Raw genomic sequence first — 17647 nt, 5'->3', positions numbered from 1 at the left:
AAATGAAAGGGCAAATTAAAAGAAAATATAGGACACGTGTATAGAACAAAACCTAGATTGTTTATCTAGAAGGTATAACGAAATGAGTGATCATGTAGTATATATATATATATATATATATATATATATATATATATATATATACACACACACATATATGTATATATATGTATACACACACACACACATATATATATATATATATATATATATATATATATATATATATACACACACAAACACACACACACAAGCTAAGCGCTTTACAACAGGCAAAGAATTGGTAGACAGTGATATTATTTTTTATGTCTGAGATAAATTGTGCCAAGTTGGACAAAATCTACATACGCACGCGCGCGTACACACACATACACACACACATGAACAAATTTAGTCACTAGGCTAACAGGCTAGTGAATATTTTAGAGAGCATCCGAATCTGGAAGAGATACACACAGCAAGCCATAGAAAGCACACACAATTCGGTTTTCATAAACATATACCATGCTAAGATCTTAAAGCTGGGAATTAACATTATTAGCATTCATGAGAAATATTACAGTTCACTGACTACTAATACCTAGCATAAGATTAGGCTTATACATCTATCTGTATGCTCTCATGAACCTAAATATAACAGTGGTTTTTTTTCTTAGCAATGCATTTAAGATTTATGCTTTTCTTTAACCTTCTTAGCTCATTTCCTACTTGCTTTGCTATGACTGAACCCAGATCTTATTTAGGTTTAAAGGGCCTCTAAAAAATTAAGTGATAATATAGTCAATGTGATACAAATTACATCACATTCACAGGAGGCAGTGCTACAAAATAAGCAAAGTATAAATTGGGGGGGGGGGAAGTCCAGATATAAAAGTAAAAATACATCTTCCAAACTTTTATTTTCACAATTATTAAAATAATTTGCATGCAAACAGAAATGATCTGTTTGTTTTGTAATAAATGATTATGCTCATCTAACACACCCTGGTGACTAACTCTTTAAATCTTTATAACTGAAACCAACATTACAGCAAAATGCTGTCACTAGTATTTTCACAGTATTTCACTACATATAAAATATGCTTAAAATGTCTTTAGCCTTGTTTTTCTAAGTACCTAAACCTAGAAAATCTTGACATTTGGGGGATTAATGTGGCATTTTTATTTTTCAAAATAAATTATAAATAAAGCTTCAGAGAGCTAAAATCATAGATGGCATTCTTCTACATTTCAAGAGGTCAGCTCTTCATAGAAGAATGTCAAAAAAGGATTTCACACTAAAACGATACACATGATACTCATTTGGGTATATCCATGAATTTAAGTAACTGTTACTTTGATTAGGGTAGGCCAAAGTATTATTGATTCCAGGAAAACACAGGCACAAATTTAGCCTAAATGCCCAAGAGATGAAAAACTAAAAAAAAAACATGTCTTAGCAAAAATCAAATGTAGAGTTTCAAATATGAACATTTTTTAATCTATACTATGGTTAAAAGTGGCAGTTGAGTTACAACCAGAAGTAGTTTTGGTTTAGTGAAAAAAATGACTACAAAAAAAAAACAACGAACACAATAAGCTTGATCTGCTCTCCAGTAACAGAATTTAGTGCCATTAACAATTCAAAGAATACTTTCTTAAAGCCTGAACAATTCTACTGCAAGTGAAAATTGCTTAAAGATGTTAGTCCAAGAATAACCCCCACCTGACCCAACCAAAAAAGCAAAGTTATGTGTGTACTCCTTCCTCTGCACTTAAGGATTTTTCAGATGCATGAAATGATTGAAAGCATGAAACAAACACATTAGCTTAAATATCCTGGGATTACTAGGCGTACATTAAGAAGTTTCTTTTATCCCACAAATCTGTTCTAAGTGCAACAAATCTGCTGTTACAAAAAAAGAGATCAATATATTCCCTTCCACCTCAGAAATCTAAGTATCTAACAAATTTGCAAACTCTCGAATTTACGGAATAAAAATGACCTTGGAACTCAAGCTCACTTATGGAACTATGCACTCTACTGCTGTAAACAAGACCATAAGGGTTGAAAAAAATTTTTTCACCTCTAAAATAACTCAGAATATCAGTATGCAGTGCAATGAGGTTCTTTTCTGAAAGATTATAACAAAAGAACCTTTTGGAATGGTATGAGCAGAACCTATGTATATTGATTCAAAATATTAGTTAGCCAAAACATTCCAACTCAAACTAGGTGTTTTGTTATATTTTGAAATTCAAATGAAAACCATTCTCTCACAGCTGTTAAATAGTAAGTGGCAGCAAATATATATATATATATATATATATATATATATATATATATATGCAGTCGCCCAAGTCTACTTACATAAATATGTTCTAAGAAAAGTCTAATATAGAGCATACTATACTTATACAAGTTTGTTAATTACAACCATTAATTTGAGAGCTGATATGATTAACAACCTCTCAGCTTATAACTTATGAGTATTTATTTTCACCAAGCTTGTTCTATTTCTCCTTAGTCAATGAATAATTGTATCTATTTTTCCTTAATGTTTCCAGTAGTTGTAGTTAATAGAGGTAGCTGAGCTACTATTCAAAGAAGTTATATTTTTGTGGATGAGGATTGTTCAAATGTTTAAGGTATCCTTTAAGCTACACAAGTTCTATTAATGCAACAAAATATAATAGGAAAAAGAAAATGGATGCAAGAAACTTTTGCATTTGGCACCTTGTCTAGATTGATACCTCAAGTATTCTTTTTTAATAAAGTTAATGCACACATCAGAACACACCACAAAGATTTGCTACATATTTACAAGGCACCAACCCTTTCTCACCTTTAACACGAATTAAGCAAATCAATGAAAAGCATATCAAGATCCCCCCACCCCCCAAAAAAAACTGTAGTATAAATATATACTTCAGTTCAGTACAATTATTGAAAGTTTGGCCTGGGAAGAGTAAAATAATCCAGATCGTTCTTACAATATAGAAACTGTAAACATTTAATAGCTGCCTTTAGGATTGGTGTATTGTGCAAAAGTTATTATTACTGGGTACAGGAATCAAAATGGCAAAAACAAACTATATAAAACTCTGTAAGAAGCTGCTATACTTCTGTGATACAAAAGCAAAAGAGGGATATTCTACTGAGATAAAAATGTCATGCTACTCTTAAGAAGCTGAACGCTCCTTTAATGTAGTAAATCTGTAGTGTGTCTGTGGTGTGTGTGTGTGTGTGTGTGTGTGTGTGTGTGTGTGTGTGTGTGCGCAGAATTTTTTAAAATTTAAGGCCTAATGAATAAGGCTTGTTTGAACAAATTAAGTGTGGAGATCAAAAGTCTTGAAACAAATGTGTACTGGCATAATGGAAAAGCACCAATGTGAAAGGAAGCGTAAGTCCCCACACAACTTGCTTTGTAGATATCCTGGTAAATTCCCTGCAGTAGAAGGCCATTGAATTTTTTAAATTATTCTAAATTTCTTAACTGTTAATAATTCCATCCCATGAGATGGCTAACCCTGGCTTTTTCTGTCATTTTACGCACTCTGCCTGATCTGGATGTACCAAGATTCAGAGGATCTTCAGTGGACACAAAATTGTCATTATCAGAATCATCATTATATAAAACAGTCCTCCTGCCTTGGTTTCTTGTTTTAATTCGAGGCAGTCTACTGAAACGTCCTGAAAACATGGTATCAAATTCATCATCAGCAATACGTGCACGTTTGGCTCTGGTGGCTCCTCTAGAAGCACCTCTTCCTCCTCTCCCTCTCCCTCTCCCTCTGGTACTACCTCCACCTCTTCCTCGACCCCCTCGTCCCCTGCCTCCTCTTCCTCTGCCTCCTCTACTCCATCTCCCCCATCTTCCCCATCTGCCCCTTCCTCCTGTGCCTCTTGTTTTCCAGTTTCTTTTTCCATTGGCATATTGCTTTCTGAGTTTTCTTTTAGGCCTGGTTTGTACAAACTTGCTATAGTCATGGTCTCCATCTACATAATCTTGATCTGTTCTGGAAGTTGATTCAGAATCAGAATCAGAACCGCAGGTACTTTCAGAACTTAAACTGGATCCTAACTCTCCACTCTCTGAGGAGGATAAATGTGATTTCTCTTTTGATTCTTTCTTCTCTTTGTCTTCTCTTCCCATGCTTTCATCTTCTTCCGATGCACTAAGTAGTTTTCTCTTGATTCCTGTCCGGGGCTCTCTGCCATCACCATTTGTAACGGGTCCATCAAGGGAGTGATCTAAATCAAGATGAATGATTATTTAAAGTTAAGCTTTGACATTAGTAAGATGGTTATTTAGGTTCAAAAGTAACATAAGCAATCTATAAAAAATATTTATACCAAAAGATGGATGAGGTAAAAGCATAGAGAGTGTTGGAGTATGAATTTAAATCTGTTAGAAATGAAGAAGATAATAAAGTTCTGATTTTGTTTGCTTTTATGAGGGGAGGGAATGTGGAAGGATAAGGTAGCTAGGCAGAAATTTTAAGGGCTTGAACTCTAAAAAGAATTATCTGGAAATGTGTATTAGAATAATTGCATTCATTCACTGAATAAATATTTACTGATTATCTACTATGGTCCAGGCATTGCTTGGAGCTTGAAATGTGGCAATTATGAGACAAAGTCCTTGCTCTTTGAATTTATATTTTAGTAGGGAAAACTTGCTAGACAATGAAATGAACAATTAAATAACAAAATTTTAATTAATAATACATGTTATAAATAAAAGAAGGTAAAAATAGACTGTGAATGTAATGTTTGAGGGATATTTTATATAGGAAAGACTTTTCTGCAGAGGTAGTATCTATGAAAATAACTGAATGAAGTTAGATCTGGGGAAAGAGCACTCCATCAGAGGATATAGAAACTCAGTATAACTAGAGTAGAAGAGAAAAAAAAAGGTTAGTAGGAGATTACTGCCAATGAATAGTTTTATAGTTGAAAAATGACAGGATCTGATTTATATTTTTAAAAGAGTGCTGTGGGCCCTGACCAGTGTGACTCAGTTGGTTGGAGCATCATCATGTACACTGAAAGGTGGCGAGTTTGATTCCTGGTCAGGCACATACCAAGGTTGTGGATTTGTTCCCCGGTCAGGGTGCGTGCAGGAGGCAATGAATATCTCTCTCTCCTCTCTCTCTCTCTCTTCCTCTCTCTAAAATCAATAAAAAGATATCCTCAGATGAGGATTTAAAAAATAAATAAATAATAAGAGTGCTATGGTTGCTGTATAGAGAACGGATTATAGAAGGGGATGATTGGAAGCAGAAATCAGTGGGGAGTCCATTTCAATAGTGAAGGAAACACATGATGAGGGATGTAATAATAGAGGTGTTGAAAAATGACTGGATTTGGAATATTTCCTTCTAGTGGTGCCACCAGAACAAACCTTTATTTTTATTTATTTATTTATTTATAATATATTTTATTGATTTTTTACAGAGAGGGAGGGAGAGGGAGAGAGAGTTAGAAACACTGATGAGAGAGAAACATCAATCAGTTGCCTCCTGCACACCCCCTACTGGGGATGTGCCTCCAACCAAGGTACATGCCCTTGACCGGAATCGAACCTGGGACCCTTGAGTCCACAGGCTGACGCTCTATCCACTGAGCCAAACTGGTTAGGGCAAACCTTTATTTTTAAATTTCCAATTGAGGAGAATAGCTGATGGATTGGATGTCAGGGGTTAAGCAAAGAATGAAGGTCAACTACTAGATTTTATAGCCTGCAACTGGGTGAATGTTACAGATGTTTTGCTAAGTTGGGGAACACTAAAGGAGGAATAGGTTTAGCCAAACTAGTGAAGAAATAAAGATTCCAATTTTAAATACTACCAGAGGCACAAGCAAATACATTTAAAAAGAAAAAAAGCAGGTGGATGTACCAGTCTAGAGGCTCAGGGGAGACTCAGAGCTAGAAATATAATTTTGGAAATTTTCAGTAAAGATGACATTTACTGTCAAGAGAACTGAGAGAGCTCATTAAGAAAGCAAGTAAAGCAAGATGGTGGAAGACTAAGACGGGATATTTCAACATATAAAGATAAAGAATAGGCAAAGATAATTGGGAAGAATAACCAGTAAAATAGGAAGAAAACAGAAGAGTATATTGGAAACAGTAGAAAAAGAAAAGCCTAGAGTTGGATGGCAACCGAAGTTACAAGATTATTCTAATTGTATCGGTGTTATAGACTAAATTACATTACCCCCAAAATTATGTATATTGAAGCCCTAATCCCCAATGTGACTTTATTTGGAGATAGGGCCTTTAAGGAAGTTTTAATTAAAGTGAAATCACAAGGGTGGACCCTAATGAATTAGGACTAGTGTCCTTATAAAAAGAACAGACACCAATGTTCATTCTCTCTCCCCCTGTCTGTGGATGCACAGAGAAAAAGCCACATAAGGACACAGCAAGAAGGTGGCCATCAGCAAGCCAGGAAGAGACCCCATACCAGACACCAACCCTGCTGGCATCTTGATCTTGGACTATGAGGCCTCAGAATTGTGAGAAAATAAATGTCTCTTTTAAGTATTTGAAAAGATACTTAACATCGCTAATTGTCAGGAAAATGCAAATCAAAACCGCAAACAGATATAACCTCACATCTGTTACAGTGGCTAGTATCAAAAAAATGAAAGAAAACAAGTGTTGGCAAGGATGTGGCAAAAAGGGAACCCTTGCACATATTTGGTGAGAATGTCAATTAGTACAGCCATTATGAAAATCAGTATGGAGGTCCCTCAAAAAATTGAGAGAACTACCATATAACCCAGCAATTCCACTTCTGTGTATGTATCAAAAGGAACTTAAATCAGGATCTTGAAGAAATCTGTACCTCCTTATTCATTGCAGCATTATTCATAAAAGCCAAGATATGAAAATTATATATATATATATATATATATATATATATATATATATAATGAGTTATTCAGCCTTAAAAAAAGAAGAAAATCCATTTGTGATAAGGATGAAGTTGGAAGACATTATGCTAACTAAGCAAAATAAGCAAGACACAGAGAAAGAATTATTGTATGATATTATTATATGATAATCTAAAATACAGTCATGTGCTATATAACAATGTTTTGATCAATGACAGAGAGCATATATGATGGTGGTGGTCCCATAAGATTGTAATGGAGCCGAAAAATTGCCTATTGATGTCATAGCCATGGTAATAACATCATGCGACACATTTGTGGTTATGCTGGTGTAAAGAAACCTACTGCACTGCCAGTCATATCAAAGTATACAATTATGTACAGTACATAATACTTGATAATGACAATAAATGACTATGTCACTGGTTTATGTATTTACTATACTATGATTTTTATTGTTATTTTATAGTATACTCTTTTTACTTAAAAAAGTTTGCTGTAAAGCATATGCCATATTAACCCAGCAGTAAGCAGCCTCATATATCTCATGTTCACTGCGTCTCTAGATTGCATCATTATCTTGTGTTCAATTTAATCTTGTGTTGTTTTATACAGTAGCATGCTGTACAGGCTAGTAGCCTATGCCATATAGCCTAGATGTGTAGTAGGCTATACTATCTAGGTTTGTAAACTCTATGATGTGCACATGACAAGATCAGCTAAAGATGTGTTCTCATAACATATCCCTGCAGTTAAGTTCATAGAAGCTGAGAGCAAGATGGTAGTTGCCACGGGCTGGAGGAGGAGGAATGGGGAGGTGTTAGTCAAAGGGAACTAACATTCAGTTATTCAGGATGAATAAGTTCTAGATATGTACAGTATGGTGACTATAGTGAACAATACTGTACTGCATATTTGAAATCTTCTAGGAGGATAGATCTTAAATTTTCTCAACAAACAGACACAATAATCATGTAGAGGTGAGATGTTAGTTTGATTGTGGTAACCATTTCACAGTGTATGCGTATATTAAAACATCAAGTTGTACACTTTGAATATGTACATTTTAAAAAATATATATATTTTATTGATTTTTTACAGAGAGGAAGAGAGAGGGATAGAGAGTTAGAAACATCGATGAAAGAGAAACATAGATCAGCTGCCTCCTGCACACCCCCTACTGGGGATGTGCCCGCAACCAAGGTACATGCCCTTGACCAGAATCGAACCTGGGACCCTTGAGTCCGCAGGCAGACGCTCTATCCACTGAGCCAAACCGGTTTCGGCGAATATGTACATTTTTAATGTCAATGATATCTCAATGAAGCGGCTAAAAATAAATAACTGTTGTTTAAGCCATCTAGTCTGTGGTGTCTTGTGTGACAGCCCAAGCTGACTAAAATACTAGGTGACAGCAATAGAAACTATAGATAAGAAATTTAAATGGTATTAAAGAGTTGTAGAATTCACAAAACTTAGCAACTGACTGGATATGAGGAGTAAAAGGAGAGTCAAAGAAAACTATAAAATTTTAAATTGGATGACTAGGAAGATGGTGGTACCATCAACTAAAATAGTGAGTATAGAAATACAAGCAAGCTTGAGAATGATGAATGATAAGCACCCAATGGAAATTTTTTAGGATGCACTTGGAAACGAGACTGGTAGAATAGAGATGTTAGGGTTAGATATGAATTTGGAGAGTCATCAGCATAAAGATAATTGATGTAGCAATTAGATTCCTTTATTTGTAGAAGACAAAAAAAAAGAAAGAAAAACAAACAAAAAGAAATAGAGACTATATTAATACAGGAGAAACAGGGATATAAGAGAAGCAGTACTATAGAAGCCAGGCAGTAGAGTTCCTAGAGGGTAGTCAACAGCATGCAATGATATAGATAGATCAAGGAGATAGGACTATGAAAAGGATACTGGTCAGTGAAGACAACTTTTATAGAGTGGTGGGGGCAGAAGCCAGACTATAAAGGGTAAATAAATATTTAGATGGAAAGAAAATAGAGGCAGGAAGTATAAGCTACACTTTCTAAAAGCCTGAAAATGAAGGAAAGGGCACAATGTGAGGTGGCATAAGTATGCAGCTGGAACAAAAGAGAAAGTAAAGATAAAAACTGGGAAAAATAAATGCAATAACTATCTTCAAATAATCAGATATATAACAATATTTCTCATGCAACTAATATAAAATATATCTTTAGAAAGTATTTTTGAGTCATTTGATACTTCAATAACAATGGATAAGCTACTTGATCTTTCAATAAAATGTATATAAAATAAAAATATAGACTCTTATAAAGATATTTCTAAAAACAGCAAATATTCTTCACAAACTTCAAATAGATGAACACATTAGAAGTTTCATTGAACATGTTCAAGGTCCATAACATAGGGTTAAGTATAAGAAGAAAGTCTACATAACAATAACCTTCAGCTATTTATAAATGATGTCCCCTGACATGGTGCAAAAAAAATTGCACATGATAATGAATTATTTGGGTCAGTGATTTCTTTTTAATTAGTGAAATTTTTTCTACAAATAAAAGTTATATGGAAGCTCATTACATGAGTAATAATAAGTTGCTCTGGTTGAATGGAGAAGGCTATTCTGAAAATTCCTGAAGTAGCTCTGTGGATCACTGAAAAAAATAGGCAGAACAGAGTCTGAAAACCACTGAATTATTGAGACAACAGGTTCTGAGGGAAGAGAATATCTTAGTTATATGTAACTAGAAAACCAGAATAAGGTGGTAGATGTAGTTGTTGACTAAAAGCAGGCTCATTGGTCAACAAAACCCTTTTTTAAAAACTGGGGTAGGCTTTAAATGAGCCTTATTTTAAGGTGATTTTGGACTTTTTTGCCATTTTTATTAATATGGTTTAATATACAAATAATCCTAAGTATGTCTAACATTCTGGTTTTTACGTGCTTGGAGAAGGAGTTCTTCATTCAGTTGTTCCTCCCTATTTATTTTATATTTTATTTTAAAAGACTAAAATATGTTTGGAAGTTTTGGAAATCTGCTAAGAGGCTTTTCCTAGTTGTGGATATGAAACCCTGTCTGAGTCAAATTCGACAATATTAAAATACTAACTATAAGGACATGCTAATTTTTACAACCTAAATACACCAGCTTTTAAACAATTCATCTGTTATTATAAAGGAACAAAGAATAAATAACATGTCCATATTTATTTCCTACCTTGTTTAATTGGCAAAACTCGATTCCGAAATGATTTGGCTTTCCCTGGATCATGGCTATTTCCACTTCGGCTATATCCACTGAAGCTTGACGAAGAAAATGGTCCATCCACCTCATCATCAATTAAATATAGTGAAAGCCCTTCAGCAGCATCTGAAACTTACATTTAAAAAGATTGTAATGTTAACATAATTACCATGTTTTCAATAAAGTTATAAAAAAGGCTGTTTTTAAAACTTTATCTCACTCAGTTACTCTAATAACTTGTGCATTGTTTGGAGAAAATATGACTATTTTGAGAACAAACGTTTTATCACATCATTAAGCTTTCAAGGATGGAATAACAGAAAAACTTGTCCAAGGAAAAAATATCAGAGAATTGCACACACAAAATATTTAGTTCAAGCTGTTAAAGATGTTTTCTAAGGAAAACACTTCCTCACATAATGAACCCTTAATTCTTACATTGGCAAATATATTAGACAGTACTCTGAGATATAATAGATGTTAAAAATCATAAAATTACAGACCTTTAAAGCTAAGAAACTTAAAAATTCATCTAGTCTTAACACCTTCATTTAAAATATGAAGACACTTAATCTTATGGCCTAATGTCTAACCTAAGATTACACAGCTAGAGAAAAGAATTGGAAATAAAACACAACTTTTCCATACCGAAATTCATTGCTCTTTGTATTACTAGTATAAATCATGCTGCCTTTTCTATATCATTAATATCAGTATTAAACTGAAATATATAACACCAACACTAAAGGCATTTACCAGGAGACGAGAAAGGAGAGCTGGTCCTTGCATAAGACACTGAGGTATTCTGGTCATTTTTAGGCTGCAACTTCATTTGTTTCTGTTTCCCTTTTGGACTACAAGTAAAAATATGTAACAGTGAAAAAAATTTCTATTACCATCATATTATGATAAGACAGTATAATACAAAATGCTTAGGTGACCAAAAAAGAAATGACCAATAATTTAAGTTAAATGCTTCAACTGGTAATATAACAAAGTTAAATTTAAAGCATTAAAAAAATAAAAAGGTTTTGGTATAACAAAATCCACATGAACATAGCTTTGGGTTACCAACTCCATGTTTACACAGGTACAAGATTTCTTTAAAAAAATCTCTTGGATCTTGGGATCCCCACAAACTATTCAATAAACTTTAAGAAATGAGGTAATATACACAAAATGCTTTGAAAACGTAAAATACTACATCACTGCAATATACCTAGGAGCTCTGCTACTTGATAATGAACTGCTGCTGCTTCTCAGACGTTTTCTATACCGTGGCCTTCTCCTCTTCTGACTCTGGATTGTTGACTTATATTCAGAGATGATATTTTTAATATGACTTTCAAATAAGGCAGATAACCTCAGTGTCATGCTATAGATCTGAAAAAGTAGAAATTAGTCTTATTTTAGCAACTACTTCAATTATATAAAAAATAAAATGTATAAACATGCCTGGGCCATTATCAGCATCATCCTTTCATACAAAATATATGTGTTATTCCATACACTTGAAAAAATTCTTCTTGAAGAATTAAAACAAGATACCATTTTTAACCAAAAATTAATAAAGGTTTTTGAAAGATAACATCCAATGTTGGGAAGGGTAGAAAAAAAGATTCCTATACATTGCCAGTGGGTTTTTATTAACAGGAACAATTCTGAAGGACAATTTGTAATAGGTATAAAAAATCTTTAAAAATATACATTTTTTGGCTAATAACTTCACTTCTGGGAATTTATTCTAATAAAATATCAGAGAATTACACACACAAAATAATTATGTTAAAGTATGTTAAATATGTTAGCCACAACTTTGTTCATGTAAAGTGAAAAACTAGAAACAACCTAAATCTCTAGCACTAGGACGCTTGTGAAATAACATAAAACCACCGTATAATAAAATACCATGGAGACATTAAAACTTCTGTTTTCATAGAGTAATAATGACATGGGAAAAGGTTCATAATATATGTTTTAAAAAGTTTCAAAGTATAAAATCTGTTTTAAAGAATATATAAGCATATGCGAGTATAATAAGTATAGGAAATAAAATCAAATGTGAAAAAATTATGCCTGCAGAAATTGGTGAAAATTCATTTTATATGAGCTGAAAGTAGGCAAGTTATATACCTATTGTAGAATTTATTTAAAAGTTAATAATATACCAGTGATTACAAAACACAAAAATTATTATTAGTACTGTTTTGTTCTCAAGATATTTAATTTCTGACAAAACATAGAAGTACTAAATGGGAGTATGAATACACAGTTGTAACTTCCCAATTTGGTTCATTATCCGATCTAATAAAAGAGTAATATGCAAATTGACCATCACTCCAACACACAAGATGGCTGCCCCCATGTGGTCAAAGATCCTGCCCCCATGTGGACACAAGATGGCTGCCACAAGATGGCCAGCAGGAGAGGGCAGTCGGGAGGGACCAGGCCTGCAGGGGAGGGCAGTAAGGGGTGACCGGGCCGGCAGAGGAGGGAAGTTGGGGATGACCAGGCCTACAGGGAAGGGCAGTTGGGGGGGACCCAGGTCTGCAGGGGAGAGCAGTTGCGGGGGACCAGGCCTTCAGGGAAGGGCAGTTAGGGGTTACCAGGCCTGCAGGGGAGTGGTTAGGGAGTGATCAGGCTGGCAGGCAGAAGCGGTTAGGGGCAATTAGGAAGGCAGGCAGGTGAGCAGTTGGGAGCCAGCAGTCCTGGATTGTGAGAGGGATGTCCAACTGCCCGTTTAGGCCCGATCCTACCGAATTTCATGCACCAGGCCTCTAGTTTGTTATAATAAAGAGAATATAAATATTCGGAGCTAATCCAAATATATAAATTAATACTGTTAACCCCTCTTATTTATAAAGTTATTTATTGGACATATTAAAGGGTACTTAATTACTAGCTCTCCATCCCTTGACCTCTCTCTGGCAGATATAAAATATTAATAAAAAACAAAGATGAGGCAGGTAGGAGAAAGAAAGAGGTGCTTAATTCCAGAATGACTGCTAAATGTGTCTTTATGCATGCCTAATAAACTGTCAGGAAACACTGAGAATCAAACTTTAGTAGTGATGTCAGAATTGTGGTATATACTTTTTTAGCAATTTTAAAACTGGTGAAAGAAAAAGCTGTGTGCTATATATAACTAGATGCTTAGAGGATCAATCCACCTAATATAGGTTTTACATACCCTTGATTTTTTATTAGAGGTATAAGTTTTGGAGTTGCTGAATATTTGGCGAACATCCTTATAAAATTCCAGAGGACTACCATAGTTTCCTGCTTCCAGAGTTTCTTTCACAGTGCTGAAGTCCATAGGATTGTCTATAACACCTTGATAATCCTACAAAGAGTGTGTTATTAAATACATAGACTGAGTAACAATACTATGTAATACAATGGGACTAAGATTTGCATCACCAAATCACTATGAAATAAACAGACTGTTTTTCAACCTGCTGCCACCCCTCAACCAGGATACATTTAACTGAACTCTTCTGTTGGCTCAGAAAAACAGCAGGGAGGTATGGGAGGGTCTTAGCACTCCCTCTGCAATCCATAATCATATGACTCTCTCTAGAACCAGAAAAGAAAATCCATAGCCACTTGGCTTCATCCCTACAGAGTCTACAATATAAAATTTTATTTCTTCCTTAAAGGCTGAAATTATCTCAATTCCCTGGCAAACTGCTCAATGAAAGTAGAAGATGGGATAATTCTCATATAATTAAACAGTTCCATGTCACCAATTAGCTATATATTTCCAAGACATTCCCAGCTATGAAGGCATTCTAAGATGTCATTACTTGAAAGTCAAAGTCAAATTGGCCATGCCTGTGCCTCTCTCTCCTATCATTCTGATTTCAATAAATGTGATGATTTTGCTTCATCTAAGGTCTTCATTTTCATATATTCAAAATTAGTTTGATTTTTATTTAGAGGAGGGAGAAGATTTTCTTTTAACCTATATCTCTCAAGTACAGTTAAGACCTTTCTAGAGTTATCCTAGGGAAGTGTACCTGAAATGTACGTATATACCTATATATATATCACAACCATTAATAAACGAATATATTTTGGAGTAAAATCCATTGTTGGTATTAGATCCCTCATACTATTTAGAAACATTAAGAATTAAATCACCACATTTCTCTTAAAGAAATAACCAGAGAATCAGAAGAAGGGACAGAGGAAGGATATAAAAAGTGAAAAATATTTTTCAAAGTATGAGAAACCACAATTGCTCTTAATATGTCTTTTTAAAAATGTTTGCTTAAATCATAAAAATCAAAAGTACTACAACACAGCATGGCTTATGGATATAAAGATTTTAATATAATAAAAACATTGGAACTCTGTGTAGTATGATGAATTCCAGTGGGAATAATCAGCTGCAATACAGACATAATTATATTGTGCAGTTGATGATTTCTACTATGCTCCTGTAGCTTTAGATCTATAGAAACAAGTAAAACATCTACCACCTATACAGATGGTATACAAAGGTCCCTCCTGAGAACATGTGCTGATTTAAAAGAAAAATAAACTACTAAAAAAAAAATCAAGGATAAAAAGGGAGTAAGCAGAGTTGGAAAACAACTTTGCAAATTATAAAAGTTTTATTTACAGTATGGAGATTTTAAAAAGTAAAACTACATAAAAATAACCAGTATGTGTCTTTTAAGAGATTACTAGGCCTACCTCAGAAAGAGATGGATCTTGTTGTCTTTCCAGAACAATTGAACCTGAGGGTTCTCCCTCTTGCTCTTGATGACCCTATTAGGGTAAAGAACATATATTGTGTTTCTAGACCACCACAACAAAATATCAAGAATTGGAATATAATTATTATTTAAAGTTCAAAGATCCATAAATAGGAAGAATATTTTTACTGATTGTACTTTAAGATGAAGGAAGTTTACATTCATCACTCTCCTCTACTATGAAAACACAAGACTAATTTATTCTACCCAAACTCCCTACAAAAGAACAAACAAGCTTTATGAAACATAATCTTGTTTATTATTGGAATAATTTTTCTCAATTTAAACCTGTGTAAGTAGAAACTACTGATGTTTACTAATTTCAGAGGATGGTCTAATGTATTTCTGAAATACTGCTATACATTTTCTCTGAATATGTTAAAATAAGATTTACTATTAATACTAAAAGGTTATTCAATATATAAATAGATAACACTATTAGAAAAGAAATCCTACAATTGAAGTTCTCATGCTTATATCTTTTATGGAAAGTAATATGGTATGTTGGTTACCTAAGTGAATATTGGATAACATATTTAAATTATTAACATAAATTAAGCATAAATTAACATACATTATTAACTTTTAAGGCTGACACATGTAACCAAGGGTCTGCAGTGTGTAGAAGTGTAAATTTACATACATTATTAAGTTAGTAAAACATATGAAACAAATATCTAAAATAAAAGCAGGATATTGCAAAGATATTTTTTATTTTTTTTAATTATATTTATTGAGGTGACATTGGTTAATTATATGTGTCAAGTGTAAAATTATATAATACATCACTGGCAAAGATATTTAGATTAAAATTTGGTTTACAAATGTATAATCTATATATATAAAACCCTAATATGCAAATAGACCAAATGGCAGAACAACGAAACAACAGAACAACTGGTCGCTATGACATGCGCTGACCACCAGGAGGTGCGCGTGGAACATGGCAGGCATCGGCAGCAGAGCACAGAACATGGTGGGTGTCGGCCACGGCAGGATAGTAGAGCAGGTGAGCGGGGGCGCCAGACCAAGGTGGGGAACTGGTCACTGTCATCAGGGTGAGCCTCTGGTGGTTACCGAAAATTCTTTGTTCCCATGCACTGTGGTCGCACCTGCTGCTGGTGCAGCCCCACTTGCATTCACTGCCAGCTCCTGGGGCCGGCCCCAATTGCTCAGCGCTGTCAGCAGATGTGAGTAGCGGCTGCCAATCGCCCCTCAGGGCATCTCCACCTCCTCTTGCTCCTGAAGGGTGATCGGGGCCGGCAGCTGCCTCTCGCACCTGCTGCCGGCGCCAGCCCCACTCGCACCCACTGCCGGCACCAGAGCCACCACTCGCACCCACTGCCTGCTCTGGTCCCACTAGCACCCACTGCTGGCCCCACTAGCACCTGCAGCCGATGCTGGAGCCATTGCTCGCACCCACTCCCAGCGCCTGGCGCCAGTCCCGATTGCCTCTGTGGGCTTCTCCACCTCCCCCTGTTCCTGAGGGGTGATCGGGGCATCAGCCGCCACTCATACCTGCTGATGGCGCCGAGCAATTGGGCCGGTCCCGCTCATACCCACTGCTGGCGCTGGCCCCAATTGCTCCGTACAGTCAGCAGGTACAAGCAGGGCTAGCACCGTTGGCAGAGAGGGGACCAGGGGCTGCAGTGGGAGGAGCCGGGCAGGGGTGTGGAGGATGTGCCAAGACCCACCCATGTGCCCACTGTAGCCTCATGGCCCACAGTTCCTTTCAAGGTGCATGAATTTGTGCACTGGGCCCCTAGTTTACATATAAAGTACATGACAGATATTTAAACAAGTCATGACTAATCACACCACCCACATTCACAATTCAAAGATATACAAAGAAGGAAGTGGAAGGAAAGAAGGAAGGAAGGAAGGAAGGAAGGAAGGAAGGAAGGAAGGAAGGAAGGAAGGAAGGAAGGGAGGGAGGGGAGGGAAAGAAGGAAGGAAGGAAGAGAGGGAGGGAGAGAAGGAAGGGAGAGAAGGAAGGAAGGAAGGAAGGAGGGGGGGAGAGAGGGAGTGAGGAAGGAAGAAAGAAAGGAAAAAAGGAAGGGAAGCAAGCAAGGAAGGAGAAAGAAGGTAGGAAGAAAGGTGAAAAGTGGCTCTTAACTAGATCTTAGCAGACATTTATGGGAAATTACATATTGGCAACTATTTAAACTGCACACTTACCGGGTAAGAAAGATGATCAGCTGGCTGTCGAAATGGCTGTGAGTCTTCACGTTCATAAATGAGGCTCAACAGTTCTTTGCACTGTTTTCTCCAAGCATCAGGATTACACTTTAAGGACTGTTTTCTGCCTCGGCATTTGACCTGTAGATTTTAATAGAATTATATCTAAAAGCTCGTTTCTTCACTCTTCATTGATTTTCTCCTGTTTTTCTAATGTTAATATGTCAATGTAAGATAGAAAAGTTAAACTACTTAAAATTAATTGAAGTTCTCGTGCTTATATCTTTGATAACAAGTCTAAGTTTAGATTAGATATAATTTTCCCTGGAAAAATATAAACAAATAAAAAGTAGATATTATATTCATGAAAATAGCAAGAATTCTATTATTGTGAATTTTCATTTTAAGAAAATCAGTACCTCAAATAAACACGGGGGAACACATTATTTTTCTTCCACAAGGCCAAAAAATATTTGCTGTTAGTTAAGTGTACCTGACTATGGCATCATAACCCCATAATCTTCTCAAAATAACACTTCTCAATATATATATATATATATATATATCCCATTTAT

The 17647-nt window shown here is 35.3% G+C and overlaps 1 protein-coding gene across 1 annotated transcript in view; it reads right to left on the bottom strand.

The window, feature by feature from the left end:
- Nucleotides 1-252: 252 nt before the first annotated feature.
- The window catches only part of BRWD3 (bromodomain and WD repeat domain containing 3), a 178121-nt gene continuing 160726 nt past the window's right edge, over nt 253-17647 (bottom strand). The window contains exons 35-41 of the mRNA XM_079765731.1: nt 17073-17213; nt 14833-14907; nt 13322-13474; nt 11351-11514; nt 10888-10985; nt 10105-10263; nt 253-4234 (exon numbers count right to left, since the gene is read on the bottom strand). Of these exons, the coding sequence (XP_079621857.1) occupies nt 3480-4234; nt 10105-10263; nt 10888-10985; nt 11351-11514; nt 13322-13474; nt 14833-14907; nt 17073-17213 (1545 nt within the window). The 3' untranslated portion in view covers nt 253-3479. The remainder of the gene's footprint in view (nt 4235-10104; nt 10264-10887; nt 10986-11350; nt 11515-13321; nt 13475-14832; nt 14908-17072; nt 17214-17647) is intronic.

Source organism: Cnephaeus nilssonii, assembly GCF_951640355.1.
Source record: "Cnephaeus nilssonii genome assembly, chromosome: X".
Taxonomy (NCBI): Eukaryota; Metazoa; Chordata; class Mammalia; order Chiroptera; family Vespertilionidae; genus Cnephaeus; species Cnephaeus nilssonii.
The sequence above is the reverse complement of the archived record's forward strand: the minus strand, read 5'-3'. Positions and strand labels throughout refer to the sequence as shown.